We start from the raw sequence: 23636 nt of genomic DNA on the forward strand, positions 1-23636 counted from the left end.
AATTGAATAATTTGTGAAATAAAATATGTATATGTATTAAATTTTATCGCATTCCGGTCGTTTGCTCGTGGTTAATGTTTTATCTATTGACAGACCACCGGAAATTATTGTAATTAAACTTTTGTTTACATCACACAATAGGTACCTACCTAACTATCTTCTATTGTAAATAATATGATATGATAAGTAGTTAATAAGACTGATATAACAAATGCCTAGTACATAAGTCATCCTCGAGAAAAAAAAACAAATTGTTTTTGTTTTTGCGCAGTATTAAATCCAGCAAAATTCGGTAATTAGTTGGGTCGGTATTTTAATATTGCATTGAATATTCATTTCTTAAGAACTGCTATTATGTAAGCCTAAGTAGGTACATACGCCTATATCGTAATAAAACGAGGTGCGAATTTATTTAGAGGTCATATTCGGTCACACATCAGCGCCTTGTGAAGTAGTGACTAACTAGACCACGAGAACTTGAAAGATATCTAATGTCGATCAATAAGACCTACTCGTAAAGTCATGACACTGCTATCTGATACATATACCTACTTAACCTAAACTATATTATGCATATTGTACATACTCAACTAGGTAGGTACGTACTAGAGTAGATTACACAGCGACTAGACTTACGTTATAATACTAACTGCGAAAAATGATGAAATACCTACAAATGTTGAAGTATACTTTTCGCCAATTTAAATGATTAGAAAAATGTTCCAAGTAAGTAACTAGGTACCTTTCTACCTACCTACCGTGCGAGCAAACAATGGCTAATAGTGTTGTTATACATTCACCTACCTAAGTAGCACTTCCTTTATTTACAAATAAGCTATCTTTAAAACTCATAGATATAGGTAAATTAAATATCTAATCTTCTACTACTGATGAGTGATGATGATCTACATCGACAGAACAAAACTAAAGAGAATTATTATTATTGTAAAAATATGTAATTGGTTATATGCCAAAACATTTTTACGAAAAAAATATTTAAATTATTATAAGTTTGAAGGTAAGTGAGTAATAATATTACCTAGTCTTGTGAAAAATATTGAAACAAACGTTTGCGATTGCATTGCCAAACGTAAATGAATGGTTACTGCCTCTCCTTCTCTTTAGATAGACTTACGCATAGTGTAGAAAGAGACGGCTATACTATTACTCCTCCGTCCCCAAAACGCATGGCGTTTTGTAGCGTACTACGCAAGCTGACGGTGTGTCGACATTGGACGTTGGATCGGTTGCCGGTCCGAGGCTTCGCGGCGAGCGTCGTCGTCAGTCTCGCAATGGCGTTAGTGAGAATAGGACGTGTGTTCGTTTAGCTTCACAACAACCCGAGCGGACACCGGCCCAAAATATTGGCCGTCTATCAGTGCTTGAATTACTTGGAGATACTTCCTGTAATTCCTCACACAATAAAACGACTTGTTCGTGACCACGGACAGTCAAATTTTGGTACGATATCCACTCAGGGCGAATCATTTCAAGGTTCGTACTTTGTTCGTAATTTCCCCTTACTAAATAACGTTACTAAATCGTGTCGATTGTCTCGTTTTGTTTTAAATTTTGTAATATCGTCGCTGCAGTGAACTCGCAAGTGTTACAATCGGAAGCATTACTAATCGGTGGTATTCGTATTGTTGCAGATCATGTTCATCTCATCGTAGTTCCTTCGTCTTAAAAACAAGTGTTTGTGTGTGTTAGTGAACATAAGTGTATCGTGACAGTGTTAAGTGTTAAAAATGGAACCAGGATCACCATCGTTGTTGTGGCCGCTGCGCCCGAGCAAGCCTGCCGTGACGGTGCCGGCGCCGGCGAGCGAGGACGACACCAAAGCCGAGGACAGGGCGCAGTCGCCTGTCCTAGCCGACAGGCTGACGGCGGCTCCCTCGCCTTCCAGCCCCCCCGCGCCATCTAGCCCGGCGCCTCCCCAGCACCAGTTCCAAGCGGCATTAGTCGCGGAAAAGTATCTCCTACTAGAACAAGTTGAGGGCTCATCGCTTTGTCGGTGTGTGGACGTGCGGACGCAAGAGGAGTATGTCTGCAAAGTACGTATTCGATACTCTAAACACTTATCTAATCATTCCGCTATATTATAAAATAATCTTCATTCGGTCTGAGACATAAGTCAGACACTGACGTAAGTGCAATGACTCCCGGAACCGCGACGAGTTACCAACACTAGTTCGTTCCTATACATGCACAGAGATGCTGTAGTCGAGATCGAGTTTGTTTGCCACAATATCTATACCTAGTCGCGATATTCCTACATAGGTATAATACGCGCCTATCTACAAACTACCCGTTCTCTAGTCCAACAAGTTCGAGCGAACTTGCAAAAGTTTATGCAAATCTAACGAAGTTCTATTGATGTTCACTTTATAGTTATCTATTTGCGGATTGGTATACAGTAATTGTAGTCTGATAGGTATTTACATAGGATAGAAATAGAAGTCTAATTTAAGCTTAGCAAGTTTATGTAAAGAGTAACTTTATTAATGTTTACTAAAGAGAACAATCTGTATTTTTGTTGCGTCGAGCTCAGGATGCGTAACTTCTCGTGTTGAAATTGTGCCGGGTTTCAACAGGCGTTGCGTAGCTTTGTTTGATTGATATAGTGTGTAATCTCTTGTTTAAGTACGACCTCTTAGTCCATGAAACTTATTACTTTGTAATAAATTAGTCAATCACTGAAATCACCAATCAGATCACTTTTGAATATTTTTGAAGGACCTAAATGTAAACGTTATGATAATGCAATAATTTGACATCAAGCAAAACAACGCCATATTGACGCACACGAGCCTAAATATTTAGCAAAACATTTGTAAAGGGTTCTCAGTATCCCACGGGATTGGACCCCATGTAGAGATAAGCCGAGTACTCAATAATATGCCCACATGTCGTGTCCCTTCAATCCGATAATTAAAGTTTATTAAAATTGACTATTAGTCACTTGTGACAGCCCGTTATACTTAGCATTAAATATATGTGGCTCGGTTCAATCTGTTTTCATTAATTTTATACCTATCAGATGAATAAATTATCGCTTGAATCTTAAACAAGCCTGTGTATTGCCTAATCTGTAATTACTCGTTTAAAAACACTAATGGCGCAGCTCTCGGTAAATAATTCTTTAATTAATGTTCAATACTCGTTTTTCATGAGTCTCGCGTGCATTGTTCATTGCATCTTGTTCAAAACCGATGTCAAACTTTATATGTCATGGCCTCGCGGCGTTGCTCGATCGCACTTGTAGGCCACAGACATCGCCGTTTTTACAATGTCATGTGTCGACTTTCGCAATCGATAACCTAACAATAACGGCAATTATAACGCTAACAACACGATAATTGTTGCACTACACCAGTCGTGTTATCACGCGCCTCGTGAACTAGAATTAGGCGGGGCTAACTTATTTACATTTATGAGGCTTATCCTTATTGGCTTTTGTGATTCACTACGTCGTTTAGTGTGAAACAAGTTTAAAACTCGTTATTTTAAAAGTATTTTGAGCATAACTCTGACTAATAATTTAGGCAATGCAGGATACGTAGAGTACTAACAAAGGCCTATACGGGTATTGTCAAGGCACAGAATAGGCACTTCCCTCGTGAGAACTTGGCAAGGTTAAAGTGTGGCAACGTTATCGTTGCTAAACGCCGAGCGTATTTACAACACCGACTATTGCCGACACGACTGCCACGTTTGTTCACATTCATCATATGTGATACCGTCGCTAAGTATTTGAAACGTTCTATTAGAAAAGGCTAATTATGGTCCACATTGATATACCCAGATTGTAGTCATAATGATAGAGTTACATCAAATAGCATAAAGTTGAACCAAAAATAGGCTTGACCTTCTCATTGACATTGTGAAATAGACGATTTGATAACGCGCCGATCGCCGAATGTCATAGCGAGGCTAGCGGCCCCCTCCATTGCCTCCCACTAAATAACAGTACAAGCGATATTACCAGCGAAGCGCTCGTTCATTGCTGCCTTAACAGACCTATTAAGGCGAGTAACAGAAACACAGCCATACATACGTTGTTAAATTGAGCATGTGGTATTAAAACACACCGTATCGTTGTTGACTGCAATCAATCTGCAAACAATCGAGGCAGCCGTTCGTACGGTAATCTGCTATTGTAATTTAGCCTAGAACGGATGAAGGCCTGGAGATTTGTTATGCCCCTTAGACATAAACAACTTCACTTAGATACAATACAAGCAGGAAATTCATCAATTGCTATTATATTTATACATTTTCGAATTAAGTAACTTGGTTTTTCACCATTGCCTTAATATGATATTGGTTGTCGAATTGCGACTTCATGGTTCGAGTGCGCTTTACTGTAAATATTTTGCAATAGATACACATGCCTTGTGATTATACAAATGTTGATAACACTAAAGTAGGTTAGCTCCCGTAAAATACGTTCGATGTCAAATATTATCAAGTGTTCTGTCAACATTGCGAATTCTTATCTATATCTAATGTTTTCGAATATGCGGACTAGTTTCTGCGGTACAAGCCGAGCAAAGATTATCTAAGAAATAATCAAGTTCAGACTAGTTTTAATAATGTAGCGTGAAGTTTTCCTAGTTTTGTTATTGATTTCAGAAAGAATAAAACGCCAAACTTATTTTTATCGTTTAAAAATAACAATTTACTTGCAATAATCTTGTAATAGAACACACGATTTTCTTAACAAATATTCGAGATGTAAGTTATGAAATCGTTTACTTCCAAGGGCTCTGGCCTAGAGATGGCAAAATCGCCTGGGGATGTTGTAAAAAAAAGGTTACGTACTTTTTAAATATTAATGTGACCTTTCCGAAAACTAAAAATAGAACTTCATGAATTCTTTGCCGGTTATAGGGGAAGCTTATAATAATTTAATAAAATTAACTTAGTGTGCCTATTACGCCTTTACTGTTATGACTAACTGGATCATATTTTATTTTTGTACAAGGCCCGACATCGTGTCTAGGGCGACCGCGCTGAAATAAGCAACAAAACAAACTATTTTTGTACAATACGATTTAAAAAAGAAATGGTTTGACGCACGCGACGTGATTCATCATTCGTGAGTCGGGAAATCAGATTTGGAATTTGCGTTCACAATGTCGTTGACATTTGGTGGGCGCACTGTGCTCACGCTGATCGGTGCAATCACTCATTTAAAAATAACTGTACAAGTCCATGCGGCCAATCCGCTAGCGGTTATAGAAAGCTTAACGTTACCGCCAACTCTTGCCTATTCACTATTGAAAAATGTATTGCAACAATTATCTTGTCTGTTTCGTTTGATTTCTACTTTGTCGTCACCCAAGAATTCTGTTTGAACTCAACCGGGCTAGATTTATAAAGGAGGGTTAGCTTGCCACTATTCACTAAATGTTTCTACCTCGTTATTCACATTAGACTAAGCCCTTTTAAATCGTAGCCGCTTTGAAATAGGACCCCTTTGAATTTATTTAACATGGACGGGAATCTGAGCTGCGCATAACTTTGAAGACACTTAGATCGTTTTATTTGAACGTTATGTTTTAAATCATGTAGATACTATAAAATTGATGGAGAATTAAGTTTTACCGTTCATCTAATGAAAAACCTAATCAGCGTCTAGGAAAACAGTTTGACCACAACGTTATTGTGTAAATGGAATCGGCCGGATTTAAAGAAAAAGTGTTAATTTTCCCGGAAAGCACCTTCGGATCAATATCGTCGGCAATCGATTAGAACGATTTCATTATATTTTCTTTCGGTTCGATTGTGGAACCGGTGTAGTAATATTGACATTTTCCTTTAGGTGGTGTCAAGAGACTGCAGCAGTTTACTCCAAGCCCACTATCGGCTCGATGGCCATCCGCACGTCAACCCCATACACGAAGTTCTAGTCGGCGATAAGAGAGTATACCTAATCTTCCCTCGGTCGCACTCCGATCTCCATTCATACGTGAGAGCGAGGAAACGGCTAAGAGAACACGAAGCTCGGAGATTATTCAGACAAATGGCAGAAACAGTAGCCGCGTGTCACGAACAAGGCATTGTTCTGCGGGATCTTAAGCTGAGAAAATTCGTCTTCGCCGATCCACAAAGGTGAGTTACTTATTATTACAAATGACTTTCTCGTTTACTTATGTGTGACACTCTGAACCATTTGCTATTGTCGCCATGTCGGTGCCAAAATGTAAAATGCAACGGTTTGGAATTGATATCAGCTTGATCTCAAATTGATCGATCGATTACTTCCTCAAATGTTTTTTATTACTGACGCCCACTGCGAGATCGATCGTGAGAAAACCGATGAGTTAATAAAAAGTTCGGAAGGGAAACGGAAATGCTCTTTGTATTTTAAGTAGTGAGTCGTTTCCTTCGTGAGTCAAACGCCTTGTGCTACTGTGATGTATGTTATCAAGTCATTCATTATGACTATTCACATGCGCTATGTGTCGCTATTAAACTGTTAGTTGTCGCTCGGTGATAAACTCTAAGTATTGAAGACACATTACGCCATCGGCGCCAAAGACACTTCTAAATGCGTATATCAATAACGGTGCTTATTAATACGTCAAGTTAGCAACTAGTTAAGAGTTTATTCGTAAAAAAATAATCAAAACGCTCATTATTACAAAAGGACAATCGTACAATGGGATTACTCAACGCATTTATTAATTACGCCGGTCTCGCGTCGGCCGGTAGGAACCAGCGGATTTTCAAACTTTTGAAATGTTATCTGGCCTCCATTGTTGCGAATATCTCCGGCAATGCTAGCGGCTCAAGGCGAACGGTGTCATTGCTGCGTACAATACTGCGCGCGCCGCAATCGGGTCAAGGGTCCGCGGTAATGCGCCTGCGCACCGCGCCGCGTGCCGACTCTGCGCTACGCTAGGCACCACCCTCTCTGACCCCTATGTTGTTTGTCATACGGGTACCTGCCCTCATCCGATCAGGTGATCCTGAGAAACTTATTTAAGAAAGAAAACAATTTTATGCACCCCTTCACAAGTAATTTTAACGACCACATTCCTTAGAGATTTCAAATGAATTCTATTCACCTGCCCGTATTCCAACCCTTGGTATTTGCTGGTTTAATAAAATTCAATTAATGGATTCTTTATTTACATCAGATAACATCTAAAAGGTGTTATTGTTCGATACATTTTTTACTTACTATTTGAGCTGTAAGTCAAAAGCTATTGTGGATTCGTTGCCCTGATAGCCCTCCTCCCACAACGGGGGCAACAGCCAACCTTTTGTGTAGTGGATTATCTTTGTCGTCCTCTCTGAGACAATATTCAGTACGCCCACGTGAACTTGAAACTTCACTGTGATGGTTTCTTTGACCTTTGGACTCCGTCCTTCGTGACATTCACGTAGCGAATTCGAATATGCCTTTGACATGACCGCTTAGCCGCAGACATATTCGAAACGCAATATGCATGCCACAAACGCAAACAAAACGAGTCTATCTGTATTTGCGCTACAGTATTAATTCAGTCCGCTTTGAGTAGACAGTGGAAAAGGTAAAATTGAATTCTCTTTTGAGCGAGGCATCATCAAAGCGAGTGTTGTCAAAAGCGTCGGTTCGCGATGCGGGACGGGAAGCACCGCGACCGTGCCTCTAATGTAAAAACTTTTGCTTTACCCTTTACGTAATAGCAAAGTACGCCGCGATTTGAGAAGCCTTTACCGAACTTGCGTCTCAAAGCCGGAATGTTTTACTTTTGGTTATTACAGAACCTTTAAAAGTAAAAAAACAACTTGTACCGCGTCGTCTAGTACGAACAAGTTATTTATGTTTTCATGTTCCAAAAAGTTTCTCTTATATGAAGACTATATCGAATAGTTAAATTGCAATAGCGCCGATAATGTCCGCTGGACATGGCGTGTACAAATACAAAAGACTCTAGTTATTGGGCAAACGGGACGCGCTGGCTCGCTGGCGTCTGTTTTGTCTGGCCGTTAATATAATTAAGCAGGATATTGCAGATGTGTTTCCAGTTTTGCCATGTGCCGGTGTTGGAGCGGAAATATCGCTTTTTGTTCTACTTAATGATAACGGACCTTCACGTGTAGGTCAAGCAGGTAGACAGCTGTTTAAGCAATCTGTGACCCGAGGCTTTCGTTCAGCTAATGACCATGTGTGCTCCGCTCATTCCCAAAGGACATCCTTTATAGAAAGTTAATGTATGGATTTATTCAGATAGTCAAACAAACCCTTATTAACATAAACGGGCAGCTGACCTTGTCCAGTTCTAATAAATTCTAATGATTCCACATGTCGCGCCGGTCACTATTCCCCACAGCTGTTGTTTGCAATCGTGAGAATGGTGTATCGGTGAAGGTGCAACTTGATCAAGTGTCCCGCCCTTCGACCTCCGTTCTCACGTCTCGGTGCGATATAAAGGCACCCCTGATTATAAATTCGAGTCATCCGGCGGGGCGCCGCGATCAACATCCCGCGATACCGCCGCGTCGTCCCGTCTCAAAGGTAAACAAGAACATTAATATTGATTCCGCACTCTCTTTTGAGCTTTGAACTCGATTTTCTTAACACTCGCCCGTAGTTTTTCTCAAAGTCCTTTGACATGAAAACTGATTTTCGCTGCTCTTCTTTGACATTAAAATTTTATTCAGATGTTGATCGATAAATGTGATCAAAATTAATATATTATTGTATTTTATTCTAACAGTTGTAACTGATTTAAGGAAAAAATTCGTCCCGGATTTCTATTGAGTTTATCTTCTAACTTTGTGTTGGAGCGGTTTCTACTTTCTCTGTTATCGAATGTTTCAAAAGATAACAAATGAGAGGTTCGTGTGTAACTAGAAACTATCAAGAGAAATCTCGGGCAGTGTATCCGGGCGCAGGCCTTGGGGGAGGAAAACGAGGCCGCCGAGCCGATAGCGCAGGTAGCGATCCTCGCGCCCTACGACAACGCGCAGCTCGCCTTGCAAACATCTAATTAATATGACGCAACTCATAACTAAATTATTATTGACTAAATTCCTGGAAGGATGCGTTACAAAGCTGTCATAATAACAAAACATTGACAACAAATTTTGTATAAAAATAAATTACCTTGCTGGTGACATCATGGACCTGACGACAGAAAGCCGGATGTTTGAGTGTAAACTACCTTTATACGTATAATGCATTCTTAATTTTGGCATCGCCGACAGGATATAACAAGGCGGAAACACATTCACGATACAAAAATAGTCTTTGTCCACTCGGTGTCTCTAAAATCTAATTTGCTTCGCAAGTTTTATAATAGAGAATTAGCCAAATCCCATAACGCACCAGACAGCACGGAGCCCATTTACTCTCACCCGACGTAGTTTTGGTCCTTTGTAAATAAGTTCAGGTATAAAAATAGTCCCTTGCGCATTGTTCGGGCTCATCCCGCCCACTCCCCGCCAAAATAATAACTCGGCCGAATCTTTCCAGGTAACAAAAGTAAATTCAAGTTTTTTGCGTAACCCGGTGTTCAGTAGTCGGTTAGGAACAAATACACGTACAAGGAATGACGATCCAAATGTATTTGATTAAGCAGCTTTTTTGTAACTTACAAAATATCTTAACGTATTTTTTAACACGTTTGGTCTGGGGAATAATGCTTGAGGCATGTCACAGAAAGATGTTTATTTTATAAAACCGGTTTGATAAATGCTACATTCGCCTCTTGTTTCTCCGCAAATATATCTGCGAATGGTAGTTTCGCACGTCTGTCGTGTTTAACGGGACGACGGGATATTTACGGTGCGGTCAGAGCCGGCGGATGTGCCAAATTGGTCCGCGATAGACGGCCGCCGCGCCACCCGGCAGACGCCGCCGCATCGCATGCCGGCCCGGCCACCGCCTCACTACATATTTCCTTCTAAATCTGTTCCTAATTTGGAACCGATGTGTATCATTATTGGCCGGCACGCAATCGTTCTATAATTTCTAAAAGATGTGCAACACGGTAACCTAAATAACGCCTCGAGGTGGTTACCGATATCTTAGCGGCGCTCGATCAGCGCAGCTCGTGTACCTGCGCGCCTACGCCGACTATTTTGAAAACGTTTTGAAACAGAGTTGCTAAAGCCTCGTGGTGCAAGAGACCTCTACATTACAGCGATGTATTTGCATAATACTGGGCGCTCTGTAATATACGTCAGTTTTGCTAGTTGTATAACTCTTGGTGCAGCCGTAGTTCTCCATTATCGTCTGGTTTGCGTAATGGACCTTATATTTCGATCTGCACTGCGTAGTTGGCATCCGCTGCTGGTATTTTTCGCGCGGGTGTGGCCGTTAGCCGCCGGTGTTAGATAAACGAGCGCACATCGAGTGCTAATTTGTACGGCGTGATTCAGGCGTGCCGGAATTCAAGCGCACTGTTGGTTCTTGTTTTGGGGCGTATATTCGCGGCCTCGATCGCGACTAGCGCGGCGTGGTGAGGTCGCGCGCAACTGTGCCAATGTCGCGTTGCCGCCGCTGCCGCAGCCGACGCCGCGCGCCCGCCGCCTCCTCGATCGTGCGGAACCGATGCCACTGCTGCAAATCATAAACTCTGCTGCCTTATCGTCTTCACAACTGTGACTCACCGTTCACCTTGAATGATCAAGACGCTCCCGCTCGGAAACCTTTGGTTGATCCGCCGACAGGCCCCTCAGCCGTGAAATAACCCGGAATACTTTCGTCTTACAACGCCTACACTTTTCCCTCATTCTGAAAATAAATGAATCGGCGAGGACGACGCAAGCATTCGTCATGGTTATAAATAACGCGCGTTCGCACCTTTTTCGGTAGTACGAAAACACCGGATGCGGCTACCGGACGCAGACGATAGTGCAATGCTCCCAAGCGAAAGTCGCCTCTAGTTGCTTGCAGGACGGGACATAATGCGTACGCGACGCTCTCGATAATGAATTGCCGGACATAGGTGTCATCCATACAAAGGTAAATCCAATTGTTAGTAGAATTCAAAGCAACGATGAATCGGTGTTAACGTACACCTTGCTATACCGGGGGCTTACACACAACAGGTTTATTGTTATCTGAAGGCCGGAAACCAGCTCTTCCTTCCCACTTTTTGTTCCAATTTCTTCAAGTTACTTATTGTATCTAATGCAGCTATTAAAATACTTTTGTACAATTTCTCAATTCGACGTCGTTAATTTTGCTATCGGGTACACAGCTGAGAAAACGCACGACTTGCTATTAAATCGATCCGGTTGCGTAAAACAAAGGTCTGCGAAACCTTGTGCAAGCGGCGCGCCCGCGCAGCGCCGACATATCTGCGGATTTGCGTAACTGCGCACTTATCCGCCGATACGACGCCCGTGTGTTGTGACACGCTCCGTTTGCCTACATCTGCACAACCTACATTTGAAAATATCAATACCGATTAACTTAAATAATGTAACATTTCAAGTTAAAAATATTCTCAGAAACATTATTTCGTGTCAACAAAATTTACGTTACTCGGACCAATTTTACGCAACAATATTTTGAATTTCATTAGTCCAAAATATCATCGTTCAATGTCAAGGACGATACCAATTAAGTTAACATTGACGAGCTGACAACATCCCATTTCAAGCGTCGCGCGTCGCTTCCGTTCAAGCACCTTGTGCTTAATTATTTTTTCATTAAAATTGTCGTTCCATATCTGAGGGTGACCTAGCCTTCCTTACATCTCATGGAAAACAACGATGGTGTCATATTATGATATCACCGAATGACTCACGGCATTCGTGACTCCAGAGACGTGAACGACTGATAGAAACTTGAACTGGCTTAACCTTCTCAGTCGGGAGCATAAGGCACGACCATTAAAAAGTCTTGCAAAAAGTTTCACGGTAGTCGGGCGCACGCGACCGCTCCCTGCGAAAGATGGGTGCATTCACATCGCACCGCGGGCAAAAAATATGCACGTGCCAGTATTTAAACAGGGACGAGACAGTGGCAATAATTGCTCCCTTTCTTGAGCCGTCGCACTTGACCGCTCACGGAGAACCAAGTTATGTCGAAGGTGGAATCACTGACCGTCGACACACGCGCCAGCCACCATTTCCATTTTTCCCTCGTTCCGTACCGTTCCATACGAGTTGAGATTAGTTTTTAACGAGTTAGCAACAGCGCACCGTAAGTCACCGGGGCCGGTCGCTCTAAAGCCGGGATTTTATTCAGCGCTGCATTTATTTTTACTGCGTCGTCGGTTGCATTTTAAAACCTGCTCGAGGCGTGTATGACGTTGTTTTGGCGTCGCAGCACTCGCAGCCACTGTCGCTATCCGCTTCGCGAAGGTCGCTGACCGCCGAAATCATCCAGCGTAAACAAAACACATGCAATTAACTACGTAACCATTGAATGAAACTCTATACTTTAATTAAGGATGCTACCGAATCGTAATTATCAGTTTTACAAAAGCGTAGTTCGACGCCAGTGACATTAAAGTTAAATACAATAGTTAATTTTCGGCCACAATGAATGCCTTTCCTTCGAACAAAGCCTCACACTTGCCGATAACACGTTATCGGTGCAAAACAACAATAAGTTCGTTGAACCTGTTCAATTCAAGAATGTGCCTTGATACTACTCGATACGTCTCAAGTAGAGGTAGTTATTTTCCTGTATGTTATTTAAAAATTCCAATTAGCATTATCATAAGACCAAACTCAGCGTCGCCATGATTCAGCCGACGTGACAGGACGATGATAAATGTCATACAAACAATGGAGCACTCGATGACGTCACTTAAGAGGGAACTTTAAAGTGTGAGGGTAACAATAGAGGGTGCAGGGATGAATCATAGGAAATTTCTTTCGGGTCACTAGCCTCGCACCCCAAGCAGCTAAATATACGATCCCTAAAATTACTCCAAATATAAACCCTTATAAATAGTCTATAGGTGAACGTATCGCTTAGGGTCTTTGTAAATTAGTAATCATTTTAGACGTGTTTATAGAGACTAAAATAGAAACTTAGCTTGTTCTCTTAAAATACAACCTATTTATAACTTCAGTTGAGACTTTGTTGTTGTATAGTGATCCATAAGACACATAATTTAAAGTCTGATTTTGTTCTCGCTACGAACTCTATAACATCGAGTTGCGCTACAAAAACGTACAAAACCTGAAGGTGCATTAATTGCCAGAGTCCTTTTACACTCGCAAGCGCACGAACAAAAATAAAACAACACCGAGACACGGTACGGGGCCTACTTGTGCATGCAAAGGAAACGAGTCCGCAATAATAAAAATATTAAACGGTGATCGAGAGAAAGCGAACATAACTTACTGGGAAGTGGAAAAAAACATAGGCGACACGTACGAGTTCCTGCTGAAGTGCAGGCGAGTGACCCCAGCTACCGATACAATATCGTAAATCTTGCGAGATGTTCTTGCCCCTTACTGTCAGCTTTTTCCTGTTTCGCTTTAAAGTTCAACAACTTTCGATATTCTGCAGACGACAGTCAATTTAGCGAGCCATCAGACTCGTAGAGCGGTTGTTAGCAGTTTAGTGTTTTGTTTTTGTCATACACATTGATTCCAGAGCGCGTGGGCGACCTGTGTGTAACGCGTTTTACGACTTTACTATAATAAAGCAAAACATATTTTGTTCTATTTAACTAAAAGACGGAGGCGTCCGCAATTTTCGCGCTCCATATTTTCAACCCAATGGCTACCTATATCACTTGTACGCCACCTACAAGGGTCGGTTAGTGCGCAAAATATTAAGAGGTGGGAGCTGTGAGCTAAACATACACAAGGAATAACATGTATGAATATTCGACCTTCGCCCACCCTTTTTGTGAAGCATTTCGGAGTTATCGTGAGCCAAACCCTCAGTTTGCTGAACAGATTAAAATATTACTAGGTCCATTTGGCAGTTTTCCTGAGTTGGATGTTTACTCTTCGTTGTAAGCGTCTAAAGGAATAATAAAAAGCGTTTTTAAACCGGTCGGGCGGTGGCCAGAATTACGATTAACCCTCAATCTGCTGTTGTGATGCGTCTCCCACTAAAAATACTTGGCGTCCGCTGCGATGCGCATCCTACGTTGTTTTATACATTTTTATCTCTTTGCGCTTTAATTATTTTGTGCAGTTGTTTAAGTCTACAAGTTCCTCGCTCGAATGCTACTGGTTATTGTAGAGCTGTAGACGCATAACGCTATTTGTGTTTAAAAACAATGGTAATTATTGTTATTAACATTCGATTCACGGGCGTTTGTCCTACGGGCTTCCTGTTTTGTTGCACTGCCTCGGTTTTTGATACGTTAACCTCGACATTATTACCGTTGGTTGTATTCTATTCCGAATTAAATTTTTTGAGTTGCTTAAACAAGATCATTTTCATATCGTGCAATAATTAATAATGTTACGTTAGATCTATTTCGAGCTCTTGAACGATCTTTATTAGAATAATATCCCCGTGTTTACTAACCGCTCTCTCGTTTTGTAATTCACATTTTCCTCATCGAAAGTATTCAATACAATAGGTTCATTTCATTATCTCTGACAAACATTCTGTTAAACTAATGACCCAAACTGCTTGCCTAGATATGCTAATTAGTTAATTATCTCTCATGATGTCACTAACATTCCCTAAATGCTGTCATTTAAGTTTATCTCGGTAGTTAGTTGCAAGTGTAACGTAGTCGCTTGACACTAATGAGTAAAGTGTATACCTAGTTAATACGGAGTCGAGTATTCTCATAGCTTTCAATTATAAATGCGTTGTGGGAGCGTCCGGGGCGATTGTCCGCCAGATACCAAGTGTAGGAGCATCCTAATCTCGTTCCGAAACTCTGGCGCTGACGTAACCCGGTTCACGGTCAGCTAGAGGAAATGACGCAAGCGCAAGCGTATCGTTGCACACAACACAACTGATGTTACAACACAACAACCAACAAACTCGCCAAAATGTTTTTGATAATGCTCACTCAAATACTGAGCTCAAAAACTTACTTTTTAAGGATTCGCAACTGACGCGAGTCCACGTAAGATTTGTCATAATCGTAAGACCGTAATGAAAATTCACGGTTCAAACAATTCTAACATTGACGTGGGTCAACATAAGGAACGTCGTATTTCGAGTTAGCGAAATGCTAATAAGAACTCGTAAGATCTCTTTACGATTGCGCCACTCTCGACATTGAGTTTGTTCTATGTATATTTTTATTTATAAATAGGTCCACGTTTCGTTCACATACACATCAAAGACTTGTAGAGTTGATGCAATACTGAATATTTACATACTCAGATAATGTATCCGAGAACTTATTTCGCAAATAAGATGAAGTAAGTACTTAATTATGATGACATCTGTAATAGGTGAATAACTGTAACAATAGATGGCCAAGGCGGCCAGGTGCCGGCTCTATAATGTATATTTCATTTTGTAGACAGTGGTATCTGTACGTGTACAATGTAGTGTAACAGTATTCGGTTATCGGGAACGCTCACAATGACATTGAAATGAGTTGCGTTGCGAAACGGTACTCTTTTCGTGTTTCTGGCCTCGCGGCGCGCGCCTTCGAGATTGAAGAATACGTATAATAAATATGAGAACGTATCCGACCTCAGTTCGCGGTCACTCGTTGTGTAACCGAACGCGACAAACAATACCTCCGATTTTAAGCTGACGTAATTTCAAAATTTGCATTTGATTGTTGCTTGACAAATGGAGCTTGATTCTATTGACTCATATGGTAATAAACATTATAATTGCACATGCAATTTGTAGAGACAATGTCAAATCAATAATAAAAGTATTTCATTATGCTCGATTCTATATTCACATTAAGACCACATTTGTTGCGAACTTAAATTGTCTCTTTTGTTCCAAAAATTCGTTTAATAGGCATTGTGTACAGTTAATACACCTAAGTAATTGAACCAACGAATTCATTGGCTGCGTGAGACATGCCATTAAGCACGTATCTGGTCTAGGCCAGCCATTAAGCGGCAAAGCGATTCGGAATCTTAATATCATTAATATTAAAGTATAATTTACATCGGCCGCCCGTGATCGGGTCGTGACATTGTCAGTGTGATGATCTGCTATCGACATGAAGTCATCGTCATATATAAAACGTACGACAATAACACTGGCGTCATTAGCATCACTATTGTACATTCCACTCTTGTTTTTCTTCACACAATCGATATGTTTGTACAGATTTCACGACAATTTGCGCAGTTAGTTAAGTCCCCCGCACATATTCGCGACGCGCTGATGTAATCAATATGGTGCGACGTACGATCAACACACTCATTAGTTCACGTGTACCGATTAACCCCTTCACGCTCCTACACGATGAACTCGTTCGCTTAGCCTTGCGAAATATTGTGTCAATCAACGAGACCTTTCATATAACTCATTTTATCAGACTGCCAAATTGATTTTGTAACAACAATTAAGTTTAGTCCGTTGTTTATTTAACTTTATAATCAATACCCGAAGTACAATAGTACTTGCATTTATGTAAGCAGATACTTTCAAATAACAATTTATACAAAACGAAGCTCTACAAAACACGTTATTCGAAGTAAATTGTTTCGAAGGTAGAGAAACGTGATCGAACCACCCAGTTATTTGACTCTTGAAATTTTTGAAGTAACGACCTTCCCACGCGAGGGTTGCGGGGGTTTTATGGGTCGTAGCACGTGACCCGTAGCAACTACGAGGCTACGTAGCGTTGACGTCAGAGCGGCAAAATTACCCCGCGAGTGGGATACGACGTAGTGACGCACATAATGATTCCTCGGCGCGTGCTATCGATTAGATGCGTAATTGTATGAATTCCAATAGTGTTTATTCGTTGTGACGTAAACGGTACACGGAAGCGGTTGCGCACGGTCGCACCGCGGCCGCGGCCGGCTCGCCGGACCGTTGTGTGGCGGCGTGCGGCGTGCTGGAGCCGTGGCCAAGGACGGCCGGACCCCGCACATGGCCGCGCGCGCTTGCGACACCCGATAGCGATGCGGCATCGATGCACACGCCACGCACTAGCGCCCGCCGGGCTAGCCGACACACTCACTTGCTTCCTACCACGCTACCACATGTAATCCGCTAGTTAGCTATTATTATCATTGTGATCTGCCAATTCAATTCTATCTCTAAATGTAACCCTCCCGTAACCTGATTAACCCAGCTCACCTTCTCACTCGTGAACAAAACAGATTTGAAGTACGTAATTACCGCCCACATTTGCGAATCAGTTACTTGAAAATGACGTACAGTCAAACTTTATTGCAACATTCATTGAAAAATATTGCTCTGAAAACGAGTGACGCGTTAGCTAACTTTTTTACATCAGACCGTTGGAATCTGACAAATGTTGTCTTGAAAATAAACAAGGTGTAATGACGACACAGCAATAGCAAGCAGGATGACGGAAAACACACATATGAAAACAAACGAATCGTATCGCTCTCAAGTCTCATGATATACTCTCGTGTAAGATTTCCGCGTGCGACTGAACGTGTTGTTACACCTCACATCCTGTTACCAAGAAATCTTTCGAATAATGGAAATGTTTATAGTACACAACTTGCGGTTTTCCTCTTACGCATCCCTCTAATTCGCGTTATAGTGAATAAACGAGGAAAATTTTCTGTCTGTACCTAAAGATAAAACGGTGATTAAATTATCGTTAAACTACATAATATACAAATCGGGCGGGTGGCCTCGATTCGAAGACCGCCGATTCAATGTCAAGTTGCGCAAGCGCCACTCTTCCGCCTTCCATTCGGCGCCGCCAACACCGCCAACCAGGAACGAGCGAACACTATTCGAATTTAAATTGTAACGTCTTTTGCCCTCAATTTACATTGTATTATTTTATTAGCAACACGAGATTTGTTGTGTGAATGCTGAGACGTGCGTGCGGACACGAGTACACGTGTCTTGATATTCGGCCAGTTTGTCATGAACAGAGTTCGGCCAGCCAGTTTGGATACTTGTAATAAATTTAAATATCTTGCTCTTTACGCGACTAAACATCGCGCTCTTATGTAACACAGATGTATATTTAGATGCATCAGTTTTACTTTTAATATTTATATCTCAACTTGTATTTTAATCAACCGTTTACTTGAAGCATTTCCACTATAAATATAGAACACCTGTTTCGAGAATGTGCACTAATTGCTAATTTAAATAAAACCATGTTGTATTGATGATAAAAATTTGTTATTTAAAAGGATCTTTATTTTAATGTCAAAAAATTGCATCTTCGTAATTACGGCGCATCCATTTCGAGGGCTAACTAGACAGTATCCAATTTAAAAGCCGGCGCAGCGTCGGCGGTAAGATAATTAACTTAATACACCTCTGCCATGTGGCCGGACGGTGAACACTTATTTTAATACTAACTTTTTCTTTTGTCTCTTGATACAACGTCAGCCATCTGCTGTGTAAATCGCGCAGTCCTATTTTATTTAAAATCCGTTTCCGGTCCCGTTACATCCGGTAGTCGAGAGTGCTTGAGAATCAAACTAAGCATACGCTCCCCTAATGACGTATAAAATGTTCAAGTACCATGGGAAAGTGTACTGCACTAAACAGTTGCTACTAAAAATAATATTCGGGATTGTGACACGGTCATTGTACTTCGACGTTATCACAGTACGAGACACCTAATCATTTTTAGAGGTCAGTACAATCTGTTATCACGGGCAGATAAGGTGGTAAGGTCGCGGTGTGCCGCAACGTGCTCCGTGCTCGTGGAACACAACCTTACGGCGAGATCACTGCCTTGACGTTCATTCAGAATTTTGACGAAAAAAGAGTCAAGGTGTTCTAAATTGTATTGTTGTACCGCGTATCGGGTTAATCTCCCAACAATCGCCCGAGCGACGTTACAATACCGACTTTTTGTGGACTTTGCCAATTCTAAACCCTCGTCACTATCCAAGTTGAACAGATGTTCCAGTAAACAAATACAGCTATTATACTCTCTCCTACGCATGATTTATTCGTTCTATATGTTGGCTGAATCGATGATGGCACGACAGAGAACTACCGACCATTGTGCAAGGATTCCTCCTATTCAACTCTAAGAAAACACCTTTTGGACCAGACAATGAGTTGCACATGCGAGACGTTTACCTGCACGCACGTGTTCGATATTCGCATTCCGCACACACAATAATGAATTACTTTTCTTCTCAACCTGTCATTTAAAAGCTAACCTAACTATTAATAATAACAGAGCTGCTATTCCTTTACCTCAGGGTAAAAAAGAACATAGCTCAGTAAATCTGGCATCTCGTAAAGGACTTTAATAGCCAACAATTTCTCGGCTTTATAGCCTTGCGTCTATATTTGGTATGTGTGACTTGCGCGTAGGGCCCCGACTTCTTTGCTATTGGCGGCATTGGTGTTACTTTTCTATAATATATAATGATTTCAATAACAATACGAATTCATTTGTTGTTAGTCATGAGCTCGCTCTTGTTCTATGACCGCATCGTTTAAGAACACAATGGTTATTCTAAAATAGAATGTTTGGACACGTGAAGACAACTCTATCTGTTGTAATGCAGGCGCGCGGGCGCTCGGCCCGATATCCGATACAACGGAAGGTCAACAGAGTTTAGTTACTATCGAGAGGCGATGTTTATTCAAATGCACTTACAGCCAGCACCAAGTTTGGATTTCGACATCTGCTACGAGGTCAATATTTGCCGTTTTTTCGAATGTTCCTTTCTTTATACCATTCTGAGTCCCCCTTGAGGTCTTTTCATATAGCTAGACTTTTGTTTTTGAGCTTTGCATTAATCGGCGGCAGATGCTAGCAAGACAAATAATTTCCAACATTCGCACGGAAAACAATTTTATTGAAAATTCTGCGGAGCTCAATAAATGCTTCGGACAGGATATTACGCGATCAGAGTAAATTGGTTTTGCCGTTATTAATTTTGATAACTGGGATTCGATTCGTTTCTCTCTTTTGTAACAAAGGGAAACCATCGTAATTAATTTAATATAGTTACGCAGCAAAACAAAGCGCTTGCGATTGGAATCGAAATTAAATTTTGAGTAGATTCGCGTAAAAGTGGTAACGCGAGGCCGTACATTATTCATGATTAATTTCGTTGCTGTAGGTGTAGTACGCTTTTTAATCTCGCGTTTGATTTTTTTGTGTCGACATGTGCACGGCCATCTGTTCGGTCAGATTAAATACCTTTTTTTACATTTCACGTAAAACATATATTGATATGAAAAAGTGACACGCAGCACATGGCACGATACCGTCCTCGAGGTTTCTACCTGCCTTTGTTCCCAACACAATACGTGCGCGAACATCTGCCGGTGCCGCCTGCGCCTGCGATCCACTCCTGCACCATTGTGCACCTAATGCTTATTTGAAATTCTATAATCAATCAAATATCTCATTGATGCTGACGCCGCTAAATCTACATAATACATTACTTAAACTTATTTAAACATCAATGTTCATCTGACACCGAGGTCTGCATGCCATACTGTTGCTTAAGGATAAATTCTTTACTAACTTTTATTTTGAAATTGCTAAAGGGATATTTATACTAATAAAGGTGCAATAGTGAAACAAATTAAGCGGTGGACTTACTTACCGTTTATAGGCTTGCGAATTTCGAGGTCTTGAGTTTGCCCAATGATTGCTAACACCTAGTGAGTAGTGAGATGCTATAAATCCAAGTTAGTTAACTAAATGCGAGGTCGACTTCTCACATAACTATGGGTACTATTAATTGCTAACCAAAACGACGTCCATTCACTAAATAAATAAAACGTTTTCAAATATAAAGGGCGGCTGTAAACTATATTTTACAATATGTCCAAGCAGTTTAAAAGTGTTTTACAATTACTATAAAGCTTAAGTACTCTTCAATGAACTACAATGGCAGTTGTTTATGAAACAAAAGAATCGGAATGTTCGACGTTGTAGGATAGGAACAATTAATCGAGTGGTCCGGACGCTGCGATGCGAGTTGCGAAAGAATCGGCCATGCAGTTGCTAAACAGTTGTGTGCTACCGCTTTTGAAATTTTGTAATACATCTGGATCGTTTTGAAACTTATTAACCTGTTTGTTTTGCGCTCAATTGTACTACGGTGGAGTTTCAAAAGCCTCTCAAAGGACGTTTTCATTATTCCTACAGTTACGCTCTCTAAGTGCTAGCACAAAGGGACGCCCCTAACGATCAAGTTACTTTTGTTTGTCCGACACTAATTAAACAAAAGATGTCCAGGCTCTCTTTGTGTCCGAGTCGTAGCAGGTGAATGAAATGGACGACTGTTTCAAACGTATTTCACATAATGAGCCATAGGAAAAAAAATTGCCCTTGTTCATCATCTAGACATTGACAGACTGAATGTCGACATTAAATGAGTACGAACATTAAAACATCGGAGTAACAAAAGGTTGTAATGGACAAATGCAGCGGAACCGGCGTGCAGTTAGCTCATAGTAACGAACGCTCGGCGTTTTGGAGCGGAGACTTGCCGCAATAAATCCTTGATGAAACCTTAACCCACTTGGATGATTACGAGTGCGGCTGCCGCGCGCCGGACGCCCGCACTCCGCGCCGACAGCGCTTCAAACGCTTTTTGGTCCAATTTGACAATTTCCATTTAGAAAAATTACCAAGCACTTGTAGTTTAGCCTAGCTCAAACAATGTTATCGACCATAAATATCATTTAATTAAAGGTCGATAAGCAGGTGCAGATGACACCAAATTCCTGACTTTACCCTTTTAATTTCTGGACTTAATTAATAATTCATGAATATTGTCGTGGGAGCTGCAACGGTCGCTGCAGTGACCGGCGCTCACGCAGGTGCGCTGGCGACCTTGCGCAATGGCACATATACACGGGTACATATCTAGCCGCTAACAAATGTATATCGGAAACCGCTTGCGAGATACTTTGTATGCGTTTCGACATCGACTGTGTTTATGTTCAGTGCCCTAAACGTGTTGAGATATAATGCTTAATTATATCTTTAGTGAATTGATTCAATTGATGAACTAATATGCACGTTCCGAAAAGGTGACATCATCGCAGCCGATCGGGGCTTCGTTACCGCTAATGACTGAGGCTAGATGGAAATATTCTTTGATTGACGTAAAGAAATCTGTCGGCCGGTGCCAAGTGGGTCAGTGCGCCAATGTCGGGCTTATCATAAAACCATCGCTGTGCTACATACTAGTTAATTATATATTATAGTGTTAATGTGAGAAATGCAACCGTTTGTTAGTGACTGTGGTCGCGTCTCACGCATGTCATCAATCGAACGTCAGCGCTACACCGGCGGGCGTGACGGCCGGAATACTAGGTCAAGTACAACGGTGCTTTGCCATTCATTGTCACCGGTGCCCCCCCCGCGCCCTCCGCGCTCAGGCCTGCCGCGCACCTCTCCCACTACTCGCCAGTGCTTGCGCTCGCGCATCGGCCTCGCACCCGCTGAACTTGACATATCGCTTTTTAACATATTTTTTGCCAATTATTCATGTCAGTGCTAACTTTAAGTAGGCTACCCAAATTCTGTAGTTTAATTGTCTTGTAGTTTTGCAACATAAATGGTTTTGGTCATTTTATACAGGTTTCATGGTTTAACGTCATTTCATGAATATGAAAAGTGCTCCACCTAATTCCATTTTTTCCTCATTTGCACGCATTACATCAGCTTTGTAATTGCAACAAACAAGTGTGACAACACTCGTTACCTAACTCATTGCAGTCTCCAATACGGCAAGAGTTTGATGTAACGGTCTGTGTAACTCGCGTTGAGCCGTCGTGATTTCGCACTATAATTTCTATCCCGAAGGTATTACACATAGCATGAGATGATGAGAAGTATTGGCGAACGCGATATAAGTCATCGGCTCCTCTGACATCACTGAGGTCGTCGGCCGGCGAGCCTCAGCCGCGCAGCCTGCGGACGCGAATGATAAAATGCTAATGGCCAGAGTACATTCACCGCGTTAGAAAACCTACTTGAGTTCCGCACTTTCTTTATTGCATCACCGTGGTGAGTGCCGTTTCGCCACACTCTCTTCCGCTGCGCCGCCAACATTGTGCAAGCGTCCATCGCACCGCATCGATGTGAATTTGGAATGTGTGTGCCCAATTCCAATACATATTCAAATCCGAGACAACATCACCTGCGGATTGCACCGCCGCGGCCGCGCTCCGACTTCCGACGCGACTAATTGTCTGTGCTCACGATTCATTATTAATTTGATATATTTCCGCACTTTCTTCGGTTACATCACGAGGCTTTGTTCCGCTCCCCTCGCATATGACAGGTGAAGTTTCGCAAGTTCAGTGACCTCTCCCCGCTCTCCGTTGCATCCGTGAGCGAGATGCCCGGAATAGTGATATAATAAGTCGCCGTGTAATTCTGTTGGTGTTTAGAAATTACTGTTTCCGCACTTTCCAAGTTACATCATTGCGTCTAGAAAAAAGTAATCGCGGGGTGAACGGCCGAGTAGATCGGCCATCTTAATTTAATGTTGTTGATCAATGCTTCTTCGGTATTCGAGGGAGCGTTGATCCTTACATGATCTCATAGTTCGATGTACTATGGAGGGGAACAAAAAATATTGTACTCGACTACTTAATTAGCTCC

The 23636-nt window shown here is 41.6% G+C and overlaps 1 protein-coding gene across 1 annotated transcript in view; it reads left to right on the top strand.

Moving 5' to 3' along the window:
• The first annotated feature begins 1261 nt into the window (after positions 1 to 1261).
• LOC113501543 (tribbles homolog 2-like) overlaps positions 1262 to 23636 on the top strand; it is a 32652-nt gene continuing 10277 nt past the window's right edge. Inside the window, exons 1-3 of the mRNA XM_026882730.1 lie at positions 1262 to 1494; positions 1653 to 2054; positions 5828 to 6117. Of these exons, the coding sequence (XP_026738531.1) occupies positions 1749 to 2054; positions 5828 to 6117 (596 nt within the window). The 5' untranslated portion in view covers positions 1262 to 1494; positions 1653 to 1748. The remainder of the gene's footprint in view (positions 1495 to 1652; positions 2055 to 5827; positions 6118 to 23636) is intronic.

The sequence above is a fragment of the Trichoplusia ni genome, chromosome 15 (genome assembly GCF_003590095.1).
Source record: "Trichoplusia ni isolate ovarian cell line Hi5 chromosome 15, tn1, whole genome shotgun sequence".
NCBI lineage: Eukaryota > Metazoa > Arthropoda > Insecta > Lepidoptera > Noctuidae > Trichoplusia > Trichoplusia ni.